A 20,875-nucleotide genomic window follows, 5' to 3' on the forward strand; every position below is an offset into this window, starting at 1 on the left:
AAACCATAGCCTTGACTAGACGAACCTTTGTTGGCAAAGTAATGTCTCTGCTTTTGAATATGCTATCTAGGTTGGTCATAACTTTCCTTCCAAGGAGTAAGCGTCTTTTAATTTCATGGCTGAAGTCACCATCTGTAGTGATTTTGGAGCCCAGAAAAATAAAGTCTGACACTGTTTCCACTGTTTCCCCATATATTTCCCATGAAGTGGTGGGACCAGATTTCATGATCTTCTTTTTCTGAATGTTGAGCTTTAAGCCAAGTTTTTCACTCTCCACTTTCACTTTCATCAAGAGGCTTTTTAGTTCTTTTGATTTGATGATAGTGGCAGTCATCAGCTTCCTGATAAGCTGTGTTTGCAATCCAGTCTGAGTTTGTAGCAAAGACATAGTGCAGAAATGAGTCTGCAGTCACTCACTCCCTCTGCTTCCAGGTATATTCTGAATTAGACTTTTCTTCTCCTCATATTCCCAGTCACAGGCTCAGTCTGAACTTAGAATAGCTCAGCCTTGGGTCTCTTCACTTTAAGTCACTCAGTAGAATCTGTCTTTTCTCTCTTTTGAGTTATTTTTAATAAATAAGTAGTCAATGACGGGGATCATGGCATCTGGTTTCATTGCTTCATAGCAAATAGATGCGGGGACAATGGAAACAGTGACAAACTTTCTTTTCTTGGGCTCCAAAGTCACTGCAGACTGTGACTGCACCATAAAATTAAAAAACACTTGCTCTTTGGAAGGAAAGCTATGATCAACCTAGACAGGGTATTAAAAAGCAGAGACATTACTTTGCCAACAAAAGTCCTTATAGTCAAAGCTATGGTTTTTCCATAGTCATGTATGGATGCGAGAACTGATGATAAAGAAGGCTGAGTGCCAAAGAACTGATATTTTCGAACTGTGGTGTTGGTAAAGACTCCTGAGAGTCCCTTGGACTGCAAAGAGATCAAACCAGTCAATCCTAAAGGAAATCAACCCTGAATATTCATTGGAAGGACTGATGCTGAAGGGGAAGTTCCAGTACTTTGGCCACCTGATGCAAAGAGCTGACTTATTGGAAAAGACCCTGATGCTGGGAAAGATTGAAGGCAGGAGGAGACGGGTACGACAAAGGATGACATGGTTAGATAGCATCACTGACTCAATGGACATGAGTTTGAGCAAACTCTGGGAGGTAGTGAAGGACAGGGAGGCCTGGTGTGCTGCAGTCTATGAGGTTGCAAAGTTGGAAACAACTGAGAGACTGAACAACAACTATTTTAAAAATGTTGTTTTTAAAAAAATGTTAAAGGAGGAAAATCATCACCAATGACAGTGACAGTTTATGTTTTAAGACAAAAAGCTTTTGATTTTCCTAGATTTACTTTATTTATTATTATTATTTATTTTATTTATTATTAGAGAACATGGTGAGCTAAGAGAATTAAGAACAACAGTATGCAAGTAACAGTCTGACCAGTTTTAATGATGCAGTCCTAAGTAAAACAGCTGGATGTAAGATGATATCTCAAAATTTATGCTTTCAGAGACCAATACAATGAATTCTAATGCCTTAGTTATATGACAGATAAAGTCAAAATAAAATTACTTTTAAAAACTCTTTATCTACTTAAGAGGTGGCAAGAATACACAGAAGAAACAAAAGAAAAATCATTCTTTAAAAAACTCATTTTTTAAAAGAAAAACTCATTCTTTCAAAAAAACCCACCAAGAATGAGAAACACTAGATTAAAACTGATGCTTGCTAGACCCCTTAATTTGCTATTATATTATGAATTTTCAAGGCACGATTTTAATATTCAAGAATTTTTTATGCTAGTGTATGTAAATAATAGTCACTGGACCATTGCCAATAATAGTAATATCTCTGTAAACAACTTAAATATTCCTCTGTTGGGATTTCCTATATAAATAATGATATATTCATAAAACAAAACAGTATACAAACTTTTCATCAGAAGAGGTAAAGCTATATGTTTATGTATGGAGATGTATACAACTACACATTTAGGTGAAAAAAATATATAATCATTCTATGTTATTAGGAAAAGAAGGCTGTCACCTTCTGGTGGGCAGACATGCATGCTCCAAAACCCCGGATATGGCCATTTTACATAGTTTCTAATGTGAATGGTATCCTTGGAATTATGCAACTCGGCAGCCTTGTTTTCTATGCATAAATAATTTCTGGGATGATCTATAAACATCCATTCAGACTAATTACTTCTGCATCAATATTGAGGATTTGAAATGAAGGTGAGGACATATGAAGGGTTATATTTCCAAGTTTTTATATACTTTAAAATTTTTACCATGTATATTTTCTATGGGAAAGCTTAATTTTGTAATACTAAACATTTACTATTAATACATACCCTATTCATATTTTAGTTGATTTGTCCTGTTAATATCACATAGAATGTGAAAACATTACCATTTCTAAAGTCATGACTAAAGAAAAAATGTGCTGATAGTTTCAAGTCTCTAGATCTCTGGTTTTGACCTCCCATGAAATTCAGATTTTATATATAACAATCTCCTATATATATCTGCCTGGATACTTCAGAAGTTCTTCCTGTTCACTTTTCTGAAACAGAACTCATGCTCTTCCTTTGCAAACCATCTCTTTCTTATCCCTGCATTCCTCATCCAACTAGTTAACTATGGCAAAAATCTTAAGTTACCTAATGAATAGTCTTCTGGGGCTTCCCTGGTGGCTCAGTAGTAAAGAATCTACCTGTGATGCAGGAGACCAAGGTTCAACCCCTGGGCTGGGAAGATCCCCTTGAGGAGGAAACGGCAACCCACTCCAGTCTTCTTCTCTGGAAAATTCCATGGACAGAGGAACCTGGTGGGCTGTAGTCCATGGGGTCACAAAGAGTCAGACAGGAGCAACTGCACACACATCACGCTTCCCCTGCTATTTTCCATTGATCATTAAATAATATTGATTTTTATTCCTTAAACGCTCTCAGGCACATCTGCTCTCCATCTGAAAGTCACCAGTATAATTCTATCTCCTATCATTATTTACTGAGTTATTAAAATAACATTTACCCTCCTGGATTTAAGACTTTCCTTTTAATTCATCCTCCATACTACAGCCAGAACAAACAAAAACTAGAATCTGTTTGTATTCTTCTACTAACTTATCAACTATTACTAGGTTATATATATTTTTCCCCTGGAGTGTATCTAGGAGTCATTTAAAAAAAATAATGTATTTAAAGAAAATACATTTTCTAGATATAAAATTATATGCCTACTTTTATTTTTAAGTATGTTTATGAGAAGTATAATTATATATAATATCCAATTATTTATACTATATTAATATATAACTATAGATAGATAAAAATTAACTTATATGTATACTAGAGATTATCTAGTTTAAAACTTCCATATTACAAAGTGGAGAGAGCATACCAATGCAGGTAGATTGTGAAGATTCAATAGAATGAAATGGTAGTATAAAGAACACTGAATCAGAAATTAGGAATCTGAGGGCATTAGTCCTGGTTCTGATTATATTTAGCTTTAAGTTTGGAAAATAACTTAAGATCTGTGTGTTTGAACTTCCCTATCTACAAAATGAGAAGGGATTCAGGTAGATTAGTGATGGCAAAGAGGTCTCAACTCAAGTGCCAATCTCAATCAATCTGAAGTGGTTGCCTGAAGAGTGAGGATATCCATCTGGGATCAGCAACATTACAGTGAAATCAATTAGGAAGATCTGCCATAAAGGCAATGGCACCCCACTCCAGTACTCTTGCCTGGAAAATCCCATGGATGGAGGAGCCTGGTAGGCTGCAGTCCATGGGGTCACTAAGAGTCGGACATGACTAAGCACCTTCACTTTCATTTTTCACTTTCATGCATTGGAGAAGGAAATGGCAACCCACTCCAGTGTTCTTGCCTTGAGAATCCCAGGGACGGGAAGCCTGGTGGGCTGCCATCTATGGGTCGCACAGGGTCAGACACGACTGAAGCAACTTCGCAGCAGCCGTGGTTGGGGGAGAAAAAGCTATAGCATATATATCCATATTAGCCATCCCAAAACTAACTAATCTCTAAGTCCCAGCTCTATGATTCAATATTCCTGGGCCAGATAAGGGATTCCCTGGTAGCTCACTGTGTAAAGAATCCATCTGCAATGAAGGCAGACTCCAGTTCAATTCCTGGGTTGGATAGATTCCCTGGAGAAGGAATAGGCTATCCACTCCAGTCGTGAAGCTTCCCTGGTGGATCAGTTGGTAAAGACTGCCAGATAAATAAAAATGAGAGTACATTAAAATTGTTAGTCTTCTTATTCTTTGGTTGTCTTCAATTGTTCAATTCTTTTAAGGTTATTATTTCACAATTGAATGTGACTCTAATGGTAACAGTAATGTTGACAGATTTGGAAATGGCAGACTTTCACAGTATTTTAAATATTTCTTTTCAGATCTTCCACCTCCCCCTGTGCCACCACCTGCTATCAAGTCACCCACTGCCCAATCCAAGGCCCAGCTGGAGGTTCGACCCGTGATGGTGCCAAAACTCCCTTCTATAGAAGCAAGAACAGACAGATCATCAGATAGGAAAGGAGGCAATTACAAGGGGAGAGAAGTATTGGATGGAAGACAAGTTGCTGATATGCGACCAAATCCAGGTGATGCCAGAGAAGCACAGGAACAGCCAAATGACGGGAAAGGACGAGGAAACAAGGCAGCAAAACGAGACCTTCCACCAGCAAAGGCTCATCTCATCCAAGGTACTTATTTAGTCAAGCAGCCAATAAATACAGATTGAACATGTTTGCATGGTACACAGTTAAGACTCTTTAGGATCAGGTACAAAGGGTAAGATTCAGACATTTGCTGTCTATTGGAGGAGACAGGTATGCACCCAGGTAATTTGAATACAATCAGTTCTAATACATGATATTATGCACATCTTCCTTGAAGAGGTGCCAGTTTAGTTGAAGTTTAAAGGAAAGCATGATTTACACAAGTTACAAAGGAAAAGGAGATTTCTGAGAAAGGAAATAAATAGAGGCAAAACATGAAAATGTGAAAATGAATGTTTGGTGAATTCCGATTTCCAGTTTGGCTGGAAAATAAGATGCTTGGGGCCAGGGACGAATGGCAAAAATAAAACTAGAAAGGTGGTTGAACCTGATTGAGGAGGCCAGGAATACTATTTTGAAGAGTTTGGGATTAATGATATGGACAGTGGTGAACCAGCAAAAAAATTAATCAAGAAATTATGTAATCAAAAATAAGAATTAAAAAAATTATCCTTTTTTTTTCTGCTTAAAAAAATAACTGACAGAGCTGTATAGTGAAGGAGGAGTCTGGAATTGGGTAGCTGAAGGTATCAGAACCTTGCAAAATAATCTAGGTATAAAATATGAAAGCACTGAATTAAAAGAGTTGTGCAAATTAAAAAGAGAAACAGCCTATGTAGGCATTTCAGAGATAGATCCTATAGGACTTGGTGACTAATTGAATGTAAAAAAGTAAAATGAACTAAGGGAGTAAAAAAGTTATTCAAATGTTAATTAGATGGCTTTCCATGACTATACAACATAATTGTATTGAACAATGTAAAAAAATGAGGAAAAGGATAAAAGTCATATGGAAAATAACTTCAGTTATGACTAGATTAAGGTACTGACAAGAACGTAGAAATGAAAAAATTCAGTAAGAATTTAGAGAACTAAGTTTAAAGATCAGGAGAAAGGTTGTACGTGGAGAATGGATGTTGTTCACCTCAGCGTCACAGAGGTGAAAATTGTTTGAATTGCAAAAGCTAAATTATCAGCAGTGATGTAGGGGATAATGTTTAACAATCAATTCTCTGGGAAGGAAACAGAACAAGCCCCTAATTTGTAGCCATTTGTTTACTTCTGTTGTGTAATTACATCCAAAATGGCTAGTTTCAAGCGACTAATATGAAATCAGTGTTATGTGGAGTTCGGAGGAGACTGGTGTAGTAGACCCTTGTGTGAACACGTCAGCTGTCTCCAGCACACCACAGAGATGACTGTAAGGATACTGCATGATGGTTAAGGGTACTAGTGGGGAGAGCAAAAGGAGGAGGGACTAGACAGGGATGGGGAATTAGAGGTACAGACCACTACATACAAAATAAATAAGCTACAAGAACATACTGTACAGCACAGAGAATATTTTACTTTATAATAACATGAGAATATAGCCATTATTTTATAATACATTATAATAACTTTGAATCACTATATGCTACTAATATAATATTGTAAACCAACTATACTTCAGGGAAAATAAACACATTCATACATACAAACATATGTTAGGCAGAGGAACATTCTGTACAGAAACTGAGGTGGAATCAACCCAGTGATATAAAGTAATCAAACCATTCAAACTAGAAAGAATAGTATCCTGAAAATAATGGAGAAGGACATTTTAAGATGGGAAGGAATATAAAATGGCACAGAAGTGAAAGTTGGATGTGAACGGGGGTAGGGTGGGAGAATGGCTAAAGGACACAGAGATTTTACAAATGTTTATTTTGTGGGTGGTATTTAAAAGATAGAGGGCTTCCCAGGTGGCTCAGTGATAAAGAATCTGCCTGCCAATGTAGGAGACTTGAATTTGATCCCTGGATCCCGAAGATCCCCTGGAGATGGAAATGGCAACCCACTTCAGTGTTCTTGTCTGGGGAATCCCATGGACGTAGAAGCCTGAGGGAGCTGTGGACCATGGGATCGCAAACAGTTGAATAAGGCTTGGCGACTAAACCACCACCACCATTTAACTTTTTAAAATCAAATAGTCACTATAGAATCTTGACTGTAGGGTCTGGAAAGTAAATGAAAATTGTGGAAGGGACGTGATAAGTATGGGCTCTCTGCAGAAGGTTGGGAAGGAGAGAAGTCAAGACAAGATTTGACAGGAAGGCAGAATCTGTGGAAATGATTTTAGGTAAGATATTTGAACATTAGTATAGATTTAGGAGAAGAACCTATTTAGGCAGAAGAGATACAAGAAAAGAAGGTAATTGATGAAGGAATCAGGAAAGAGTGATGGGGAAATGAATCTTAGAAGGTTGTAAGTGCAGTTTATAACTACAACTGTTTTCAAAGCTGCAGTTTGATAAGATTGGACACCAGTCTGTTCTGTTCATTATGGGCATCTGGTCATTAGCAACTTTCTTTCAATATAGAGGACAGGTTCACTTCATTCTGTGACGGAAGCCTGAACTCCTCACTCTGGCATGGACTCAGCAATGAAGTGATGGTAAAGTTGTGAGTTTTGCACAGATGCCTCCACTGTGACCACAGATTACTTGCTTACATCACTATAATATGAAGTTTGAAAAACTGTGCTTTTTTTTAATCATTAAAGTCAAGGTGATCTGAACTTTTAACAATTATACTCCAAGTAGTAATTCATAAATCAAATGTCACAATATAACTTATGAGATTTGTATCTGACCTGAAAGTACAGACCAATTTGCTGCTCACAATCAACGTTTCTCCAAAATAAGCTGAATTCTTCAGGAGAAAATTTAACAACTCAGAATGATTTTGGTGTGTGTAAAATTAAAACAAAGGGATGAAATTATTTTTGTGTCTTGTAATTATCATTTCTGTGCATTCCTGTAATTTTAACCTTCATAATTCAGTTTTTGCTATTTATAATTAAAGAGGCTCCCTGATTTACATCTGTAACAAATGGTTGTTTTTAATTAAGGAGAGTGGCCTTTTAGATTTCAAAGTCTGATCTTTTTGCTGACATTTACCTCAGTTAGTTCAATTTATTTCTACATATATCAAACATCTACAGTGTTATGAAGCATTGTACTCGTCCTGAAATTTATGTGTAAACATGAACCTTGACCTCAAGGAGCTTATAGTCAGGGAAGGAGACAGGTAATTTTTATTCACAGATACACCCATATTTGATAATGTTTATGGTGTCATGATACTTGAGAGTCCAGAGAAGGGAAAATTAGCCCAGTCTAGTGGGTGATGGAATGTAAAGAAAGACTTCTTGATCTTTCCTAGTGGGAAATGACCCATAAACTGACTTTTCAGGAGGGTGGAATTTAGCTTGGGCAAGAAGAGTGGATAGGTTGTTTTGGCAGAGAAAGTCAGAATGAGAAGTTGAGGTACATTGAGGAGAATATAAGAAATTCAGTGTTATTAGACAGTAAAAGTGATAAAGATGAAGCTCTTGAGATAAATGTATGCTTACCTCATGGAGACCCTATAGTTCCTGTAAAAGGAAGGTAGCTGAGTGAAGCAAGTTTAGAGGGAAATAACTCAAGAAGCAGAGACCCGTTAGAAGAAATTTACAACCTCAGAAGAGACATGGAGAATATAAACCAGGCTGTGGGAGCAGGGATGACTGAGGGGAATATTCAAGAAACTTTTTAGTTAAAATCATCCTTACATGTTATATATTTGAATATGTGGAAAAGGTTCATTTAAGAGGTTATGGGAAGGTTGTTGGAAAGGAGAGAAGATATTAAAATAATTCCAGCTTTCTATCTAAGATATCTTAAAGGTTAGTGATGCCATAACTGCATTAAGGAATAGAGAGGGGGAAGAAATCTCAGAGGCGTGGACATGGTGAAGTCAGTGCTCAATCTGTGGAGTTTGAGGGGCCCTCAAAAGACGGCAGTTGGGCAGAGTTCAGGAATTATACATTAATAACTCATCATGGTGAAATAGTAAAGCCACCCATTTATTCAGTCAGAATATTTATTTATTTTTTAAATTTATTTATTTTCATTGGAGGCTAATTACTTTACAATATTGTAGTGGTTTTTGCCATACATTGACATGAATCAGCCATGGGTGTACATGTGTTCCCCATCCTGAACCCCCCTCCCACCTCCTTCCCCATCCCATCCCTCAGGATGATCCCAGTGCACCAGCCCTGAGCACCCTGTCTCATGCATCAATAACCTATTATATATCTAGGTGAGATGGTATCAATACACAAAGCCAAGTATCTGCCCTCATGGCAGCTCTGTTCTAGAAAAGGTACAGTCTGAGAGAATGGATGAAATTGTCCAGAGTAAATGGGAAAAAAAGCTTTTATGCACACACACACACACACACACACACACACACACGCACACTGGGCTAAAAGCAGAAACCAGCAAGAAGGGCATCAATGTGTAAGAGGCACCGCATAAGAAGAGCCCACCAAAGACAGGCCAGGAAGCGGGGAGAAGTAGGAGCTGAGACTAGTAGTGTTTACCCTGGCTGTGGTTTTCAGATGAAGGGCAGTGAGAAGTCTAGAGACCTAAGGATTGAAACATGGTTAGCATTATCAAAGTCAACAGGGAGTTTTCTCAGTTCCCTTGTAGTAATGTGGGCATATGTAGATTTCAGTGAGATGTAGAGTGAATGGGAGTTGTAATGACTAATACTGAGTCCAGATTACTTTTCAAGAAGCTATGCTAACCTATCAGTAGAGAGATTTATAGATTTATGTAGAGCACCGGCTTAAGGGGAAAATCTTTAGCCAAAGAGATATTTTATCATGATGTAGTTTGTCAAAAGTTAAGTTCAGTAGAAAAAATTGGGTGAAACAGAGACAGAAGATGAAGGTCACAGAGGGCCAAGTTCCATGAAGCTAGCTAGGTGCTGGCATAGTGATCCACATGGACTCTGAAACACCAGAGAATCAGAAGTCTGGATCAGGAATGAAAGTTGTGATGAATACAACAGGAGAGAAGTAGCACCAAAGAGGATGATACAGGTTACATAACTCCACTGCTTGGCCCTCACAGGAATAGGGTGTTTTTGTTCAAGGGTGGAAGAGCAATGATTTATAGCTAGTGTTGGTGACCTGAAAGCAAGCTTCCCTTCTTCCACTGTAAGGAACTTCAGTGTTGCCCCCCCGGGAAATCAGATTTCATTCAGGCAATGTGGACCGTAGAGGAAGCTTTTAGGGGAGGAAAACAAAAGGGTATGTGGAAGGGTTTTGTTTTGTTTTGCTGTGCTCTGTTTTGATGTGTTTTCTGTCCAAAGGTTAGAATGGACAGGCTTTGGAGAGAAGTAAGCAGTTGAAAGATGCAACATTAGAAGCATCACCAAATTTAAAGCATATGGAAATAGTCATTCACGAGACAGCAGTTACCAGGAGTGGCTTGATTTTTGAAGCTAGCAACAATGTCAGGCTTCTCAGATTCAGGGTTCCACAGTGTAAATATGATGTTGAAATGGAGGTGGGCATCTTGGTATCAAGGGAGTGAACCCAGGTTTGACTCTGTTTTGGTGGTTCAGTAAGACTGGGATTTGTTTTTCTATCAATGCCTAATAATTCTTTCTTAGTTTACGTAGGTACATACTACAATATCTCATGTGTTTTCACATCAACACTAGCAACTCCTAGTGTCCTAGTAGACACTATTATCACTTTTTTTTTTGAAAAAGTGGAAACTAAAGCCTGAAATAATGGGAGATAACATAGTGAAGGATAAGACTGGAAGTCATGTCTGACTCCAGGTTTGGTTTCCCACTTTTAAGGATATTGATCTCAAGTGAATTTGAGACAGATAAGAATTTATGAGCAGAATCAATCTAAATCCCAGCCACTACCAGGAAAAAGAGCAGGGTTGTTATTTTTGTTTTCAATGCCTTATTCATTATTGTTAATGTCCTCATTTATTCTTCAGAAACACTAATGTTTCTCCATTCCGATTTATAGACATAGTGATACATTATACAATGAAAATGTACACCGGGCTTCATATGCACTTATTATATTTCATTACACAGAGGATATTCTGCCTTACTGTAGACCTACTTTTCCGACATCAAATAATCCCAGAGATCCTAGTTCTTCAAGTTCTATGTCATCAAGAGGATCAGGAAGCAGACAAAGAGAACAAGCAAATGTAGGTCGAAGAAATATTGCAGAGATGCAAGTTCTTGGAGGATATGAAAGAGAAGATAATAATGAAGAATTAGAGGTATCTATAATGTTTTTCAAGTTTCCCACTGTTAAACTAGTTTTTATATAAACCTCAAAGTTTAAAGCATTCATCAGTCTACAGAAATGTTACTATTTCATCACAAGCCCTGTTAGTGGTGATAGCAATTGAAAGTCTTAGAATTTAATGATTTTTCTTGAAATGTGTTCCAAAGTTTTAAATGGTAGTAATGGTTTCTTTTTAGACATTAGCATTCATCTTCAGATAGGAAATTTGTATAACAAATATGTTGTTAGGGAATAAGAACTATTGATCTAGATAATTGTAATTCATAGTATTACAACAGATTATAAAAATCCAGTAAAGTGATAGAGTTATAAAATGTGAGTGAGGGTGTTTTGCCTGTACTATCTGCCATCTAGTGATCACTGGGATTAATCAGGATGATTTGGGCAATTACCTTTCATCTTCAGTCTTTTGAAAATGGGAACCTAATACTTACCACTGACCTTCCCAAATAGAGAACACTTCTTGAGTCAAAGATATCCTTTGTTATAATCTATAGATAGTATTGTAAGGTAGAGTTGGCAGTAAGTCACATCGTATTGTAAATCCTGTGTTTAAGACTGTGTTTTCACCATTCAATGAAAAGATAAGCTGAGGACAAATTTCTCTTCCTACAAATAGATGTTATCTCAAGCGGATTGTTAGTAGAGTGTTAAACTATAACTTTGTATAATAGAAGATAAACAATTATAATTAATTATGTCTAATTGAATTTGCTGTTATGCCCAATGTATTTTTATTTTGTGGTTTAGAATAAGAAGACTTTCCTTTTGCACATGCTGTTAGAAAAGTTATTTTTCAGGTTTTTGGTTTAGTTTTTGTTTTGTTTTTAGAAGAGCCCTTTGAGGGCACAAAAAGTCAATATAGGCAACCAGCTACTTGAAACCAGTAAAAATTGAGCTATTGTGTTGAGTTGAGGCTGGAGGGTAGAAAACTTGGCCTGCTCTTGTTCCTCTCCCTGTGCCACACTTCCTAATCCCCAGACACTGGATGGAACACAGTTTAGTACTCGTTAGAGAACTACTGGATTTGCCGTCAAAACCAGCTGAAGTTGATGTATGAATATGTTGCCATGAGCACTTTTCAGTGTATGCTAGGGAATGAATGAAGAAACAATGTAATAATAAAAGCATGAAATAAATATGAAGTAGGACAACACTCGAAGATTTATTTTCAAATTTAACAGGAACTTATCTCTTACAGGAAACTGAAAGCTGAAGACAACCAGAGAGGATTATGAGATCTAATGTGAAAGTTATCACTCAAGATGCCTTGTGTCAGATGACATAAGACGCCAGATAAAATGTTCAGTGCAATCAGAGTGTACAAATTGTCGTTTTCATTCCTCTTATTGGAATACCATTTTTTAAATTTTACTGGGGTTTTATCATTGTTATTTGATCCCTATCCCTAGGAAGAACCTCCCTATTCCCCTCGCTGTTGCAACAAATCATTTCACCTTGCTTCCGGCAAGGGAAGTATTTGACTTCTTGCTTCAGTCATCAGCCAACAGGAGAGAACAAAACAGTTCTTTTGCATTTTGCCCCTGAGATATGGCATTGCACTGCTTATATACCAAGCCAATTTACTGATCAAAGATGCAGAGTTGACTAATCAACTTCATGTCAAGGGCTCTAAAGATATAATCTTTCTATAACCAACTGCTAATGCAAACTAAAACATAACTTCATTTTAACATGATTTTAAAATCAGTCTTTCATACCACCCTCTGCAGGGAGAAAAAAAAAAAAAAAAACATAGCAAATGCAGGACAACCATAATCAATTTGAAAGGGGTAGAAACATTGTAAATATATACTCTTCGCAACCCCTGGTGGTACTTTATTTTGTCTTCATTTCGATCGCTGAAGTATATTGTTATCAGAAACTTACTTTTGGATAAGTAGGGGTAAGCCAGTTGGATCTCTGGTTGTCTAGTCATTGTCATAAGTCAGCCCAGCAAAAACCTTGTTCTATTTTTCAATCAAAAAGCAATTATAAATGCATATAATCAACAAACGGATGTTTTTAATGACCAATCGAATAAGGACATCCCATCTCAACTGGCCTGAATTTCTTCTGGTAGTGTCAGTTCAACTTTCGGAAGTGCCACTTAAGGAAGTTTGATTTTTGTTTTTGTAATGCACTGTTTTTAATCTTTTTTTTTTTTTTTTTTTGGTTTTAAAAGCACAATCACTAAACTTTATTTGTAAACCATTGTAACTATTAACCTTTTTTGTCTTATTGAAAAAAAAATGTTGAGAAGCGTTTTTAACCTGTTTTGTTAATGCTCTATGTTTGTATTTGGAATATTTGAATGATGACAGATGGTGAAGTAACGTGCATACTTTATTGTGGGCCATGAATGCAACGGTTCTTACTTTTCCTGGACTGAAAGAAAAAAAGGTTTAAGTTTGTTATGGCCATTGGTTAAGCTTAGAAGATTTCCTTATAAGCTCAAATGGAGGCATTACTTGCTTTGAATTGCCAAATGATGTCCTCTGACTGTAGATTTTTATGACCCTTTTTTTTCGTTATATAAATTTCATTAACTTTATAATTGGTGCTATTTGAAGAAAAAAAGTACATTTATTCATTTATAGGTATCAGTCCTGACCCACCCCCCTAGCCCTGCCATCCCCACAGAAAACAAAGCCAAACAAAACTGAACCCCAAAAAAAAAAAAAAGCTGGTGTTCACCAAAAACTAAATGTGTTCACTTAGATAATTTGAAATTTACATAGAAAAGGTGTGCAGTACTAAGGGAACAGTCCATGTGATTAATGTTTTCATTATGTTCATGTAAGAAGCCTCTTATTTTTAGCCATAATTTTGCATACTGAAAATCCAATAATCAGAAAAGTAATTTTGTCACATTATTTATTAAAAATGTTCTCAAATACATCATTCTTCCTTGTGTTGATTTCTTTTTTTTCATTGTGTGATCAAACTTATTCCATTTAATCACAAAGTTGTGCTGTCTTAACATTTCATACTGTATTATCAAATGAGTAAAAATTCCCCTTTATGAATAGCCAGGTTTTAGTTATAAGGAAAATTTCTCATTTTACTTTTCTGAAGTTAAAGATACAAAGTGAATCATAAACTAATAGTCATTTAATCAGAGTAACTTTTAATTATTATTAAGAATGTACTAAAATGTTTTTGTGTACTTGCCTGAATTTCAGTTAACTTATTTCTGAAATGGTCAGGATTCAACTATGATAGATCTGATTTGTAAACTTTGAACTACTTAAGTTTTATCAACAAGAAAATTATATGAATCCAAAATACTTACCAGTATCTGCTTTATTGTTCCAAATTTATGTAAAATTCTGACAATTCAAAAAGCTATCATGTACCAGATTGCATATTATTGTTCATTAGATTAAAGTCAGTATATTCAATTACTCACCTTTGGAAGAATGAAATGAGCATCTTGTCTTAGAAGTTCCAAGAGCAACAGAATCTACTGAAAGTTTTTTTCCTGTGACTTATATACTGCTAAATTTTTTGTTGGCCACAATTTGAAAATACGGGGAAAAAGTTTAAAAGGGGATAATAATTTGAAATTAATTTTACAAAAATGAAGCAATCACCAGCATCTACATAAAGATAAAAAGGTTCATAGGTCAAGAAGTCAGTTTCCAAGCTATATCGAGGGAAAAAAATTAGAGAGATACGTTTGAAGGTGTAATTTTTCTTTTCTTTTGGTGAGTTGACTAAAAGTAACTTAATCTCTCTTTATAGTGAATGATATGCATATAAATTATGTGTAATTATACACATAAATTATGTGTATCAGAGATCCTGGGTTTGAATCCCAGTTTTGTCATGGGCTATGTTTCCTTGGACATATTACTATATTACTTAACCTCTAAATTTCAGGTACTTCACCTGTAAACTCAATAATACCTACCTCATGTAGATGTTGTCATGATTCAGCGAATTCATGTATATAACATGGACTCTGTAAAGCCCCAAAACAATACAAGATATTGTTGTATTTATGAACTGAAAACACTGCACACTTGCTATCTTCACACATAATTTGTTTCCAAAACTTGCAAAGAATTTTTTTTAACAAGGTCAAAAAATAAGTGTGGTTCAAGGATAGGTTGGTTCCATTTCCAGTGAGTAAAATTCACTGTCAAATACCTAATCATGGAATAAATTCTTAGTGTTTCTCCTTGTTTCCTTGCTTTTGAATTCTGGAGGGTGAGGATATGACATTTTCAGCACATATTTCACAATTCAGGGGGACAAGCATGTCATTTGAGGTCTCAGTGACTAGACTAAGTGTCTATTTTGGGCTGCTTTTCTGCCTAATTGAAGAAAATACTGTCTTAGTTCCAGGGCAACTCAATTATGTCTTTCTTGGTCATTCCATATATGTAGTCTGGATTTTCTCCTCTCTTTCCAGTCTACAGGGTGGATCAAAATTTCAAATAGTACCTAATTTCATGGATAGAAAGTGTGGGAGTTCAGACGGTAGAGGCCTTGGCAATAGTTCATAGATTACATTTTTGCCACAATTAGTTTTACATGGGTAGGTTTAATCCCTTGCAGGTAAGGAAACCAAGATTTTGAAAAACTAAAAAAATGTGATGAAACTCTCAATAGGGAGTCATAACCAGAGTGCAGATATAAATACAGCTTTAAAACTCCTTCTTATTCCAGGAAACAAAACTGCCCCTTAACAATTAGAAACTTGATAACAAAGCTTAGAAACAATTCTTTGTTTCATTAATTATAACAGAATCAGCGGAAATGGTGTCTTTGTTGGGAGTGGGAAGTTGAGTGGATGCTGTGTTCTCTGCTGTTGGCACCAAACATTTAAAAGCTCCATCATCTTAGCTTGTGTGCTCGGTCACTTCAGTCGTGTCTGACTCTTTGTGACCCCATGGACTGTAGCCCACCAAGCTCTTCTGTCCATGGGATTCTCCAGGCAAGAATACTGGAGTGGGCTGCCATTCCCTCCTCCAGGGATCTTCCTGACCTGGGACTTGAGCCCACATCTCCTGCATTGAAGGGGGATTCCTTACCACTGAGCCACCAGGGAAACCCATTATCTTTAATTAATATATAAATCTCAAAGAATTGCTTAGAGTCCAAAGGCCTTTTTTTGGCCATGTTATGTGGCATGTGGAACTTCCCCAATCAGGGATAAAACCCATGGCCCCTGCAGTGGATACCAGGAGTCTTAATCACTGGACTACCAGGGAAGTCCCAAAGGCCATTTTTAAAAATAAGAAATTATAAATGTTAATTTCTGAAACAACAGCAAGTGTGTGTGTGGATACATACAGAGATAAATAGATAGATATAGATTTATGTAGATATATACAGGCTATGAATCCCATATTAACATTCCCCAAATTAATCTGAAAACCAACTGAACTTTCCAAGAACACATACTTTTGTTTTTTCAAAACAACTTGGGACATTGCTCAAGGTCATACAACATTGCTTTTTAAGTCAGATTTTTTAATTGCTTTGCCTAACCCAGTAATCCCTTTGCTCCCACTTCAGCCTCTCTGTGGGAATGAGAAATATTTTGGAGAGGTTTTAACTTTTCTTTCAATCTGTCTTTTTTTAATGGGCTGAGACATTTTTTGTAAGTAAAATATTTTACCATTTTGAATGCTCGAATACTTTGCGGAAAAATAAATCAAGAAAAATAATAAATTACTTTGACTAATAATACACCTATGCATAGGATTAGCATGTATTCGGAAGTTAATATATTTTACCTGGATGATTTACTATCAACCACCATTAATTAAGCCCCACATGTTTCAAGTGTGCATAATTAAGCAATCATTTTGAATAAACTTGATTTCTTATCCTGTATATAGGGTGCCAAAAATATGACTACTGGACTATTTAAAAAAAAAAAAAAAAACCAGTCACCCTCTACAATGTAATCAAAAGAGTTTGATTAAGTCACTTAGATACTCAAGCTCTCTACCCTGATTTCAATCTAGGCATTCATTTATTGGTCCAGCAGTCTACTGAGCATCTACTACGTACTAAGAACAAAGATGAATAAGCTCCAGAAATGCTTTCTGAGAATGTAATGGGAGGCAAGTACACACCCAACAGAGTGTGAACAAGGTAATGAAAGTATTTACATGGTTATTTAGTCCGTTCAAGCAGCTATAACAAAAATGCCTTGGACTGAGCGGCTTATAACCAACAAAATTTATTTCTCACTGTTCTGGAGGCTGGAAAGTCCAAGAATGAGGCACTTACAAATTTGCTTCCTGGTTCATGGACTGTGTCCTGATATGGCAGAAGAGGAAAGGATGTTCTCTTTGAGGTCTTTTTTGTAAAATAACTAATCCCATTCATGAGGCTCTACCCTTATGACTTAATCACCTCCTAAAGGCCCCACTACCTAATACTGGGTTTCAACATATGAATTTGGAGGGACACAAATTCACAATTGCTTTATTTTATATTTAATTTCTCTCTTTCATATAGAGAGAGCATCAGTAGTGATGCTTCTGAACACATATATATATAAAACACATAAAATCTAATTCAGTGTGGCTAATTCACTGAAAAAATTATGGTGTAACAGAACTGAAAAAGCACAACAGAAGTGCTCTCAGCAGACACGGTTCAGTCACGACCCCAACTCTTTCTGTACGTGTCTTTGCTTTGTTCTACGTTATTTTCTTTCTCCAGCTGTTATAAAGATGGTCATTAATAGACCAAGCCTCAAGGCACACACGACAATATTCAAAGGCCAAGAGACAAAAGCAAGAAAAGTCAATGCTCTCTCCAAATGTATCCCAGTGATCTTAATTGTTACACATGTGCGTTCCAGGACCAATCCTGTGTCTAGAGAAATACCAAGTGCTGTTTGGCTCAAGTCTATATTCCTGTAGACTCACTGGGTCTTCCAGTGGAGTGTATTGAATGTGTTAACTCTGAAGTGTATGGTCTGTTTGTTGAGGAGAATGGATAATGGAATACACTCAACAATTAACAACACACACATTCTTGTTCATACATTTTGCAATGAGTCTGTGCTCTACCTTTTATACATAGCTTATATAGTAAAGATTTTAAGTGCTAATTTTTGGGGCACTCCTCTCATCAGGAGGCAAAGTCTATTATTCAACCCTTTCATGATAAAATTGTGACTAACTCAACCAATAAAGGAGAGTTACAAGCTTTTGAGTTTGGCTCTTTAGGTCCATGCATCTTCCCCTTGGTTTTTGAACATTTGCTCTGTAGAAACTTACTCTTAGAAACCAGCCACCTAGAAAGGTCTAGTGTTGGTCATCAGTCTCAACTGAGGCTGGATTTAAGGCCTGTCATAGGAAGTCTGATGATTGCAATACATTTGAGTCACACCCAGACACTTAACAACATCCCGGCTGGGGTCCTGGATTTCATGAAGCAGTTGTGAAGACATCCCAATCCAATCCTTCCCAGTTCTGCTTTGAATTTCTGACCTGCATAATAAAATCGATACGACTTTCTTTATGCATAAAGTGAGTTTGAGGTGATTTGTTACACAGCAGTATATAATCAGACTACTTAATGTCTTTAGTGAGTAGGAAATCCATAAACTTAGGAAAAAAGAACATCTGAAAATAAAGGGAGCATGCCAGGCATTTAAGCAACAGCCTGTGTTTTGAAAGGGGAGGATGTTGATTATGAAATAGGGTGATGGCAAACAAAACCCTTGTGTTACATGTCAGTGTCACCCTTAATGATCCTAGGAGTACATTCAGTTCAGTTCAGTCACCCAGTCATGTTTGACTCTGCGACCCCATGGACTGGAGCACAACAGGCCTCCCTGTCCATCACCAATTCCCAGAGCTTACTCAAACTCTTGTCCATAGAGTCGGTGATGCCATCCAACCATCTCATCCTCTGTTGTCCCCTTCTCCTCCTGTCTTCAATCTTCCCCAGCATCAGGGTCTTTTCCAATGTGTCAGTTCTTCCCATCAAGTGGCCAAAGTATTGGAGTTTCAGCTTCAGCTCAGTCCTTCCAATGAACACCCAGGACTGGTCTCCTTTAGAATGGACTGGTTGGATCTCCTTGCAGTCCAAGGAACTCTCAAGAGTCTTCTCCAACACCACAGTTCAAAAGCATCAATTCTTTGGTGCTCAGCTTTCTTTATAGTCCAACTCTCACATCCATACACAACTACTGGAAAAACCATAGCTTTGACTAGATGGACCTTTGTTGGCAAAGTAATATCTCTGCTTTTTAATATGCTATGTAGCTTACTCATAAGGAGCAAGTGTCTTTTAATTTCATGGCTGCAGTCACCATCTGCAATGATTTTGGAGCCCAAGGAAATAGTCTACCACTGTTTCCATTGTTTCCCCATCTATTTGCCATGAAGTGATGCGACCAGATGCCATGATCTTAGATTTCTGAATGTCGAGCTTTAAGCCAACTTTTTCACTCTCCTCTTTCACTTTCATCCAGAGGCTCTTTAGTTCCTCTTCACTTTCTGCCATAAGGGTGGTGTTATCTGCATATCTGAGGTTATTGATATTTCTCCCAGCAATCTTGATTCCAACTTGTGCTTCTTCCAGCCCAGCGTTTCTCATGATGAACTCTGCATATAAGTTAAATAAGCAGGGTGACAGTATACAGCCTTGACATACTCCTCTCCCAATTTGTATGTTGTCCATCTGTAAAGAATATTCTGCTCCAAATAGTCACATTGAGTGACTGATTCTTGGGTTTTACTTTATAAACCAGAAATGTGGTGTTCCTTCATATTTGCATGTGCCAAAGATGCTATAGGAGGCTTTGAATAGGTTCTGAAATTTAGACAACTCGTGCCAATAAACAGGACCCAAATCATTCATGACAATCATCTTTGCTCTTGCTTTATCTTACTACCTTTAATCTTTTTTTTATAATTCCTTATTTGTGACTTCATCAAGGCAAGGAAAATGAATAGATATAGGACTATAGTCATTTTTAATCTCCTTTAATAGCATGTACGCATGATATCACTTCAGTCATGTCTAACTCTTTGTGACCCTATGGACTGCAGCCTGCCAGATTCCTTTGTCCATGGGATTTTCCAGACAAGAATACCGAGTGGGTTTCCATGTCCTCCTTCAGGGGATCTTTCTCACCAAGGGATCAAAACCACATCTCTTTTGTCTCCTCCATAGACAACCAGGTCCTTTACCACTAGTACCAATTGAGGTGCATTAAAGTCACCTGGGAAGCCCATAAAAGTTAGTATTATAGAGTATTTCCCTGCTTCTTTAAAATTTTTATGAAATTTTGCAGTTTACAATCTATGGGTTGGTCAAAAAGTTTGTTAGGGCTTTTCACTAACTTCTTATGAAAAACATGAATGAACTTTTTCGCCAACCCAAAGTACATATGAAAACATAATCTTCGACACTGGCGCGCAGACTCGGCCGCCGGAGGCATTCGTGCCGGCTCGGGCTAGCGGCGGCAAGCGCGCGGCTGGGAGTGCGACTCCCCCACCTGGCGTTTAGGCCGCTACCACCGCCGGCCGGGGGCGTGGAGGGCGTGCAGCCCGCGAAGTCCGCCAGGTTCTCCGGGTCCGCCGGGGGTCGGGCTTATTTATTTAAAAAAAAAAAGAAAACATAATCTTCACTACAACATTAAATATTAGTTTATATATGAGATAATAAAGAGTCATGGTGGTTGTTAGTGATCCTTCTGGGTTGGGCTCCAATGAAGATCCTCCTTCCTGGTGTCATTTAAGCCAATAGAATGAGTTTGGTTAGAAGCAAAGGAAAACCTTAATCTCTGTTTAGAGAATGGAGAGGTGCAGGCTCCCTCTCTATGCTTCCCCAGACAGACAGTGAGCGGAGTTGCAGCATAGGACATGAGTGGCATGCTCCCTCATGGCCGTGTCTGACCCTC

General features: G+C 37.3%; 1 protein-coding gene across 1 annotated transcript in view; it reads left to right on the plus strand.

Moving 5' to 3' along the window:
* ROBO1 (roundabout, axon guidance receptor, homolog 1 (Drosophila)) overlaps positions 1 to 13,887 on the plus strand; it is a 1,299,652-nt gene extending 1,285,765 nt beyond the window's left edge. The window contains exons 31-33 of the mRNA XM_010844344.1: positions 4,443 to 4,751; positions 10,764 to 10,957; positions 12,188 to 13,887. Coding sequence (XP_010842646.1) covers positions 4,443 to 4,751; positions 10,764 to 10,957; positions 12,188 to 12,202 — 518 coding nt within the window. The 3' untranslated portion in view covers positions 12,203 to 13,887. The remainder of the gene's footprint in view (positions 1 to 4,442; positions 4,752 to 10,763; positions 10,958 to 12,187) is intronic.
* The last annotated feature ends 6,988 nt before the right edge of the window (positions 13,888 to 20,875 follow it).

The sequence above is a fragment of the Bison bison genome, unplaced genomic scaffold (assembly GCF_000754665.1).
Source record: "Bison bison bison isolate TAMUID 2011002044 unplaced genomic scaffold, Bison_UMD1.0 scf7180017864200, whole genome shotgun sequence".
Taxonomy (NCBI): Eukaryota; Metazoa; Chordata; class Mammalia; order Artiodactyla; family Bovidae; genus Bison; species Bison bison.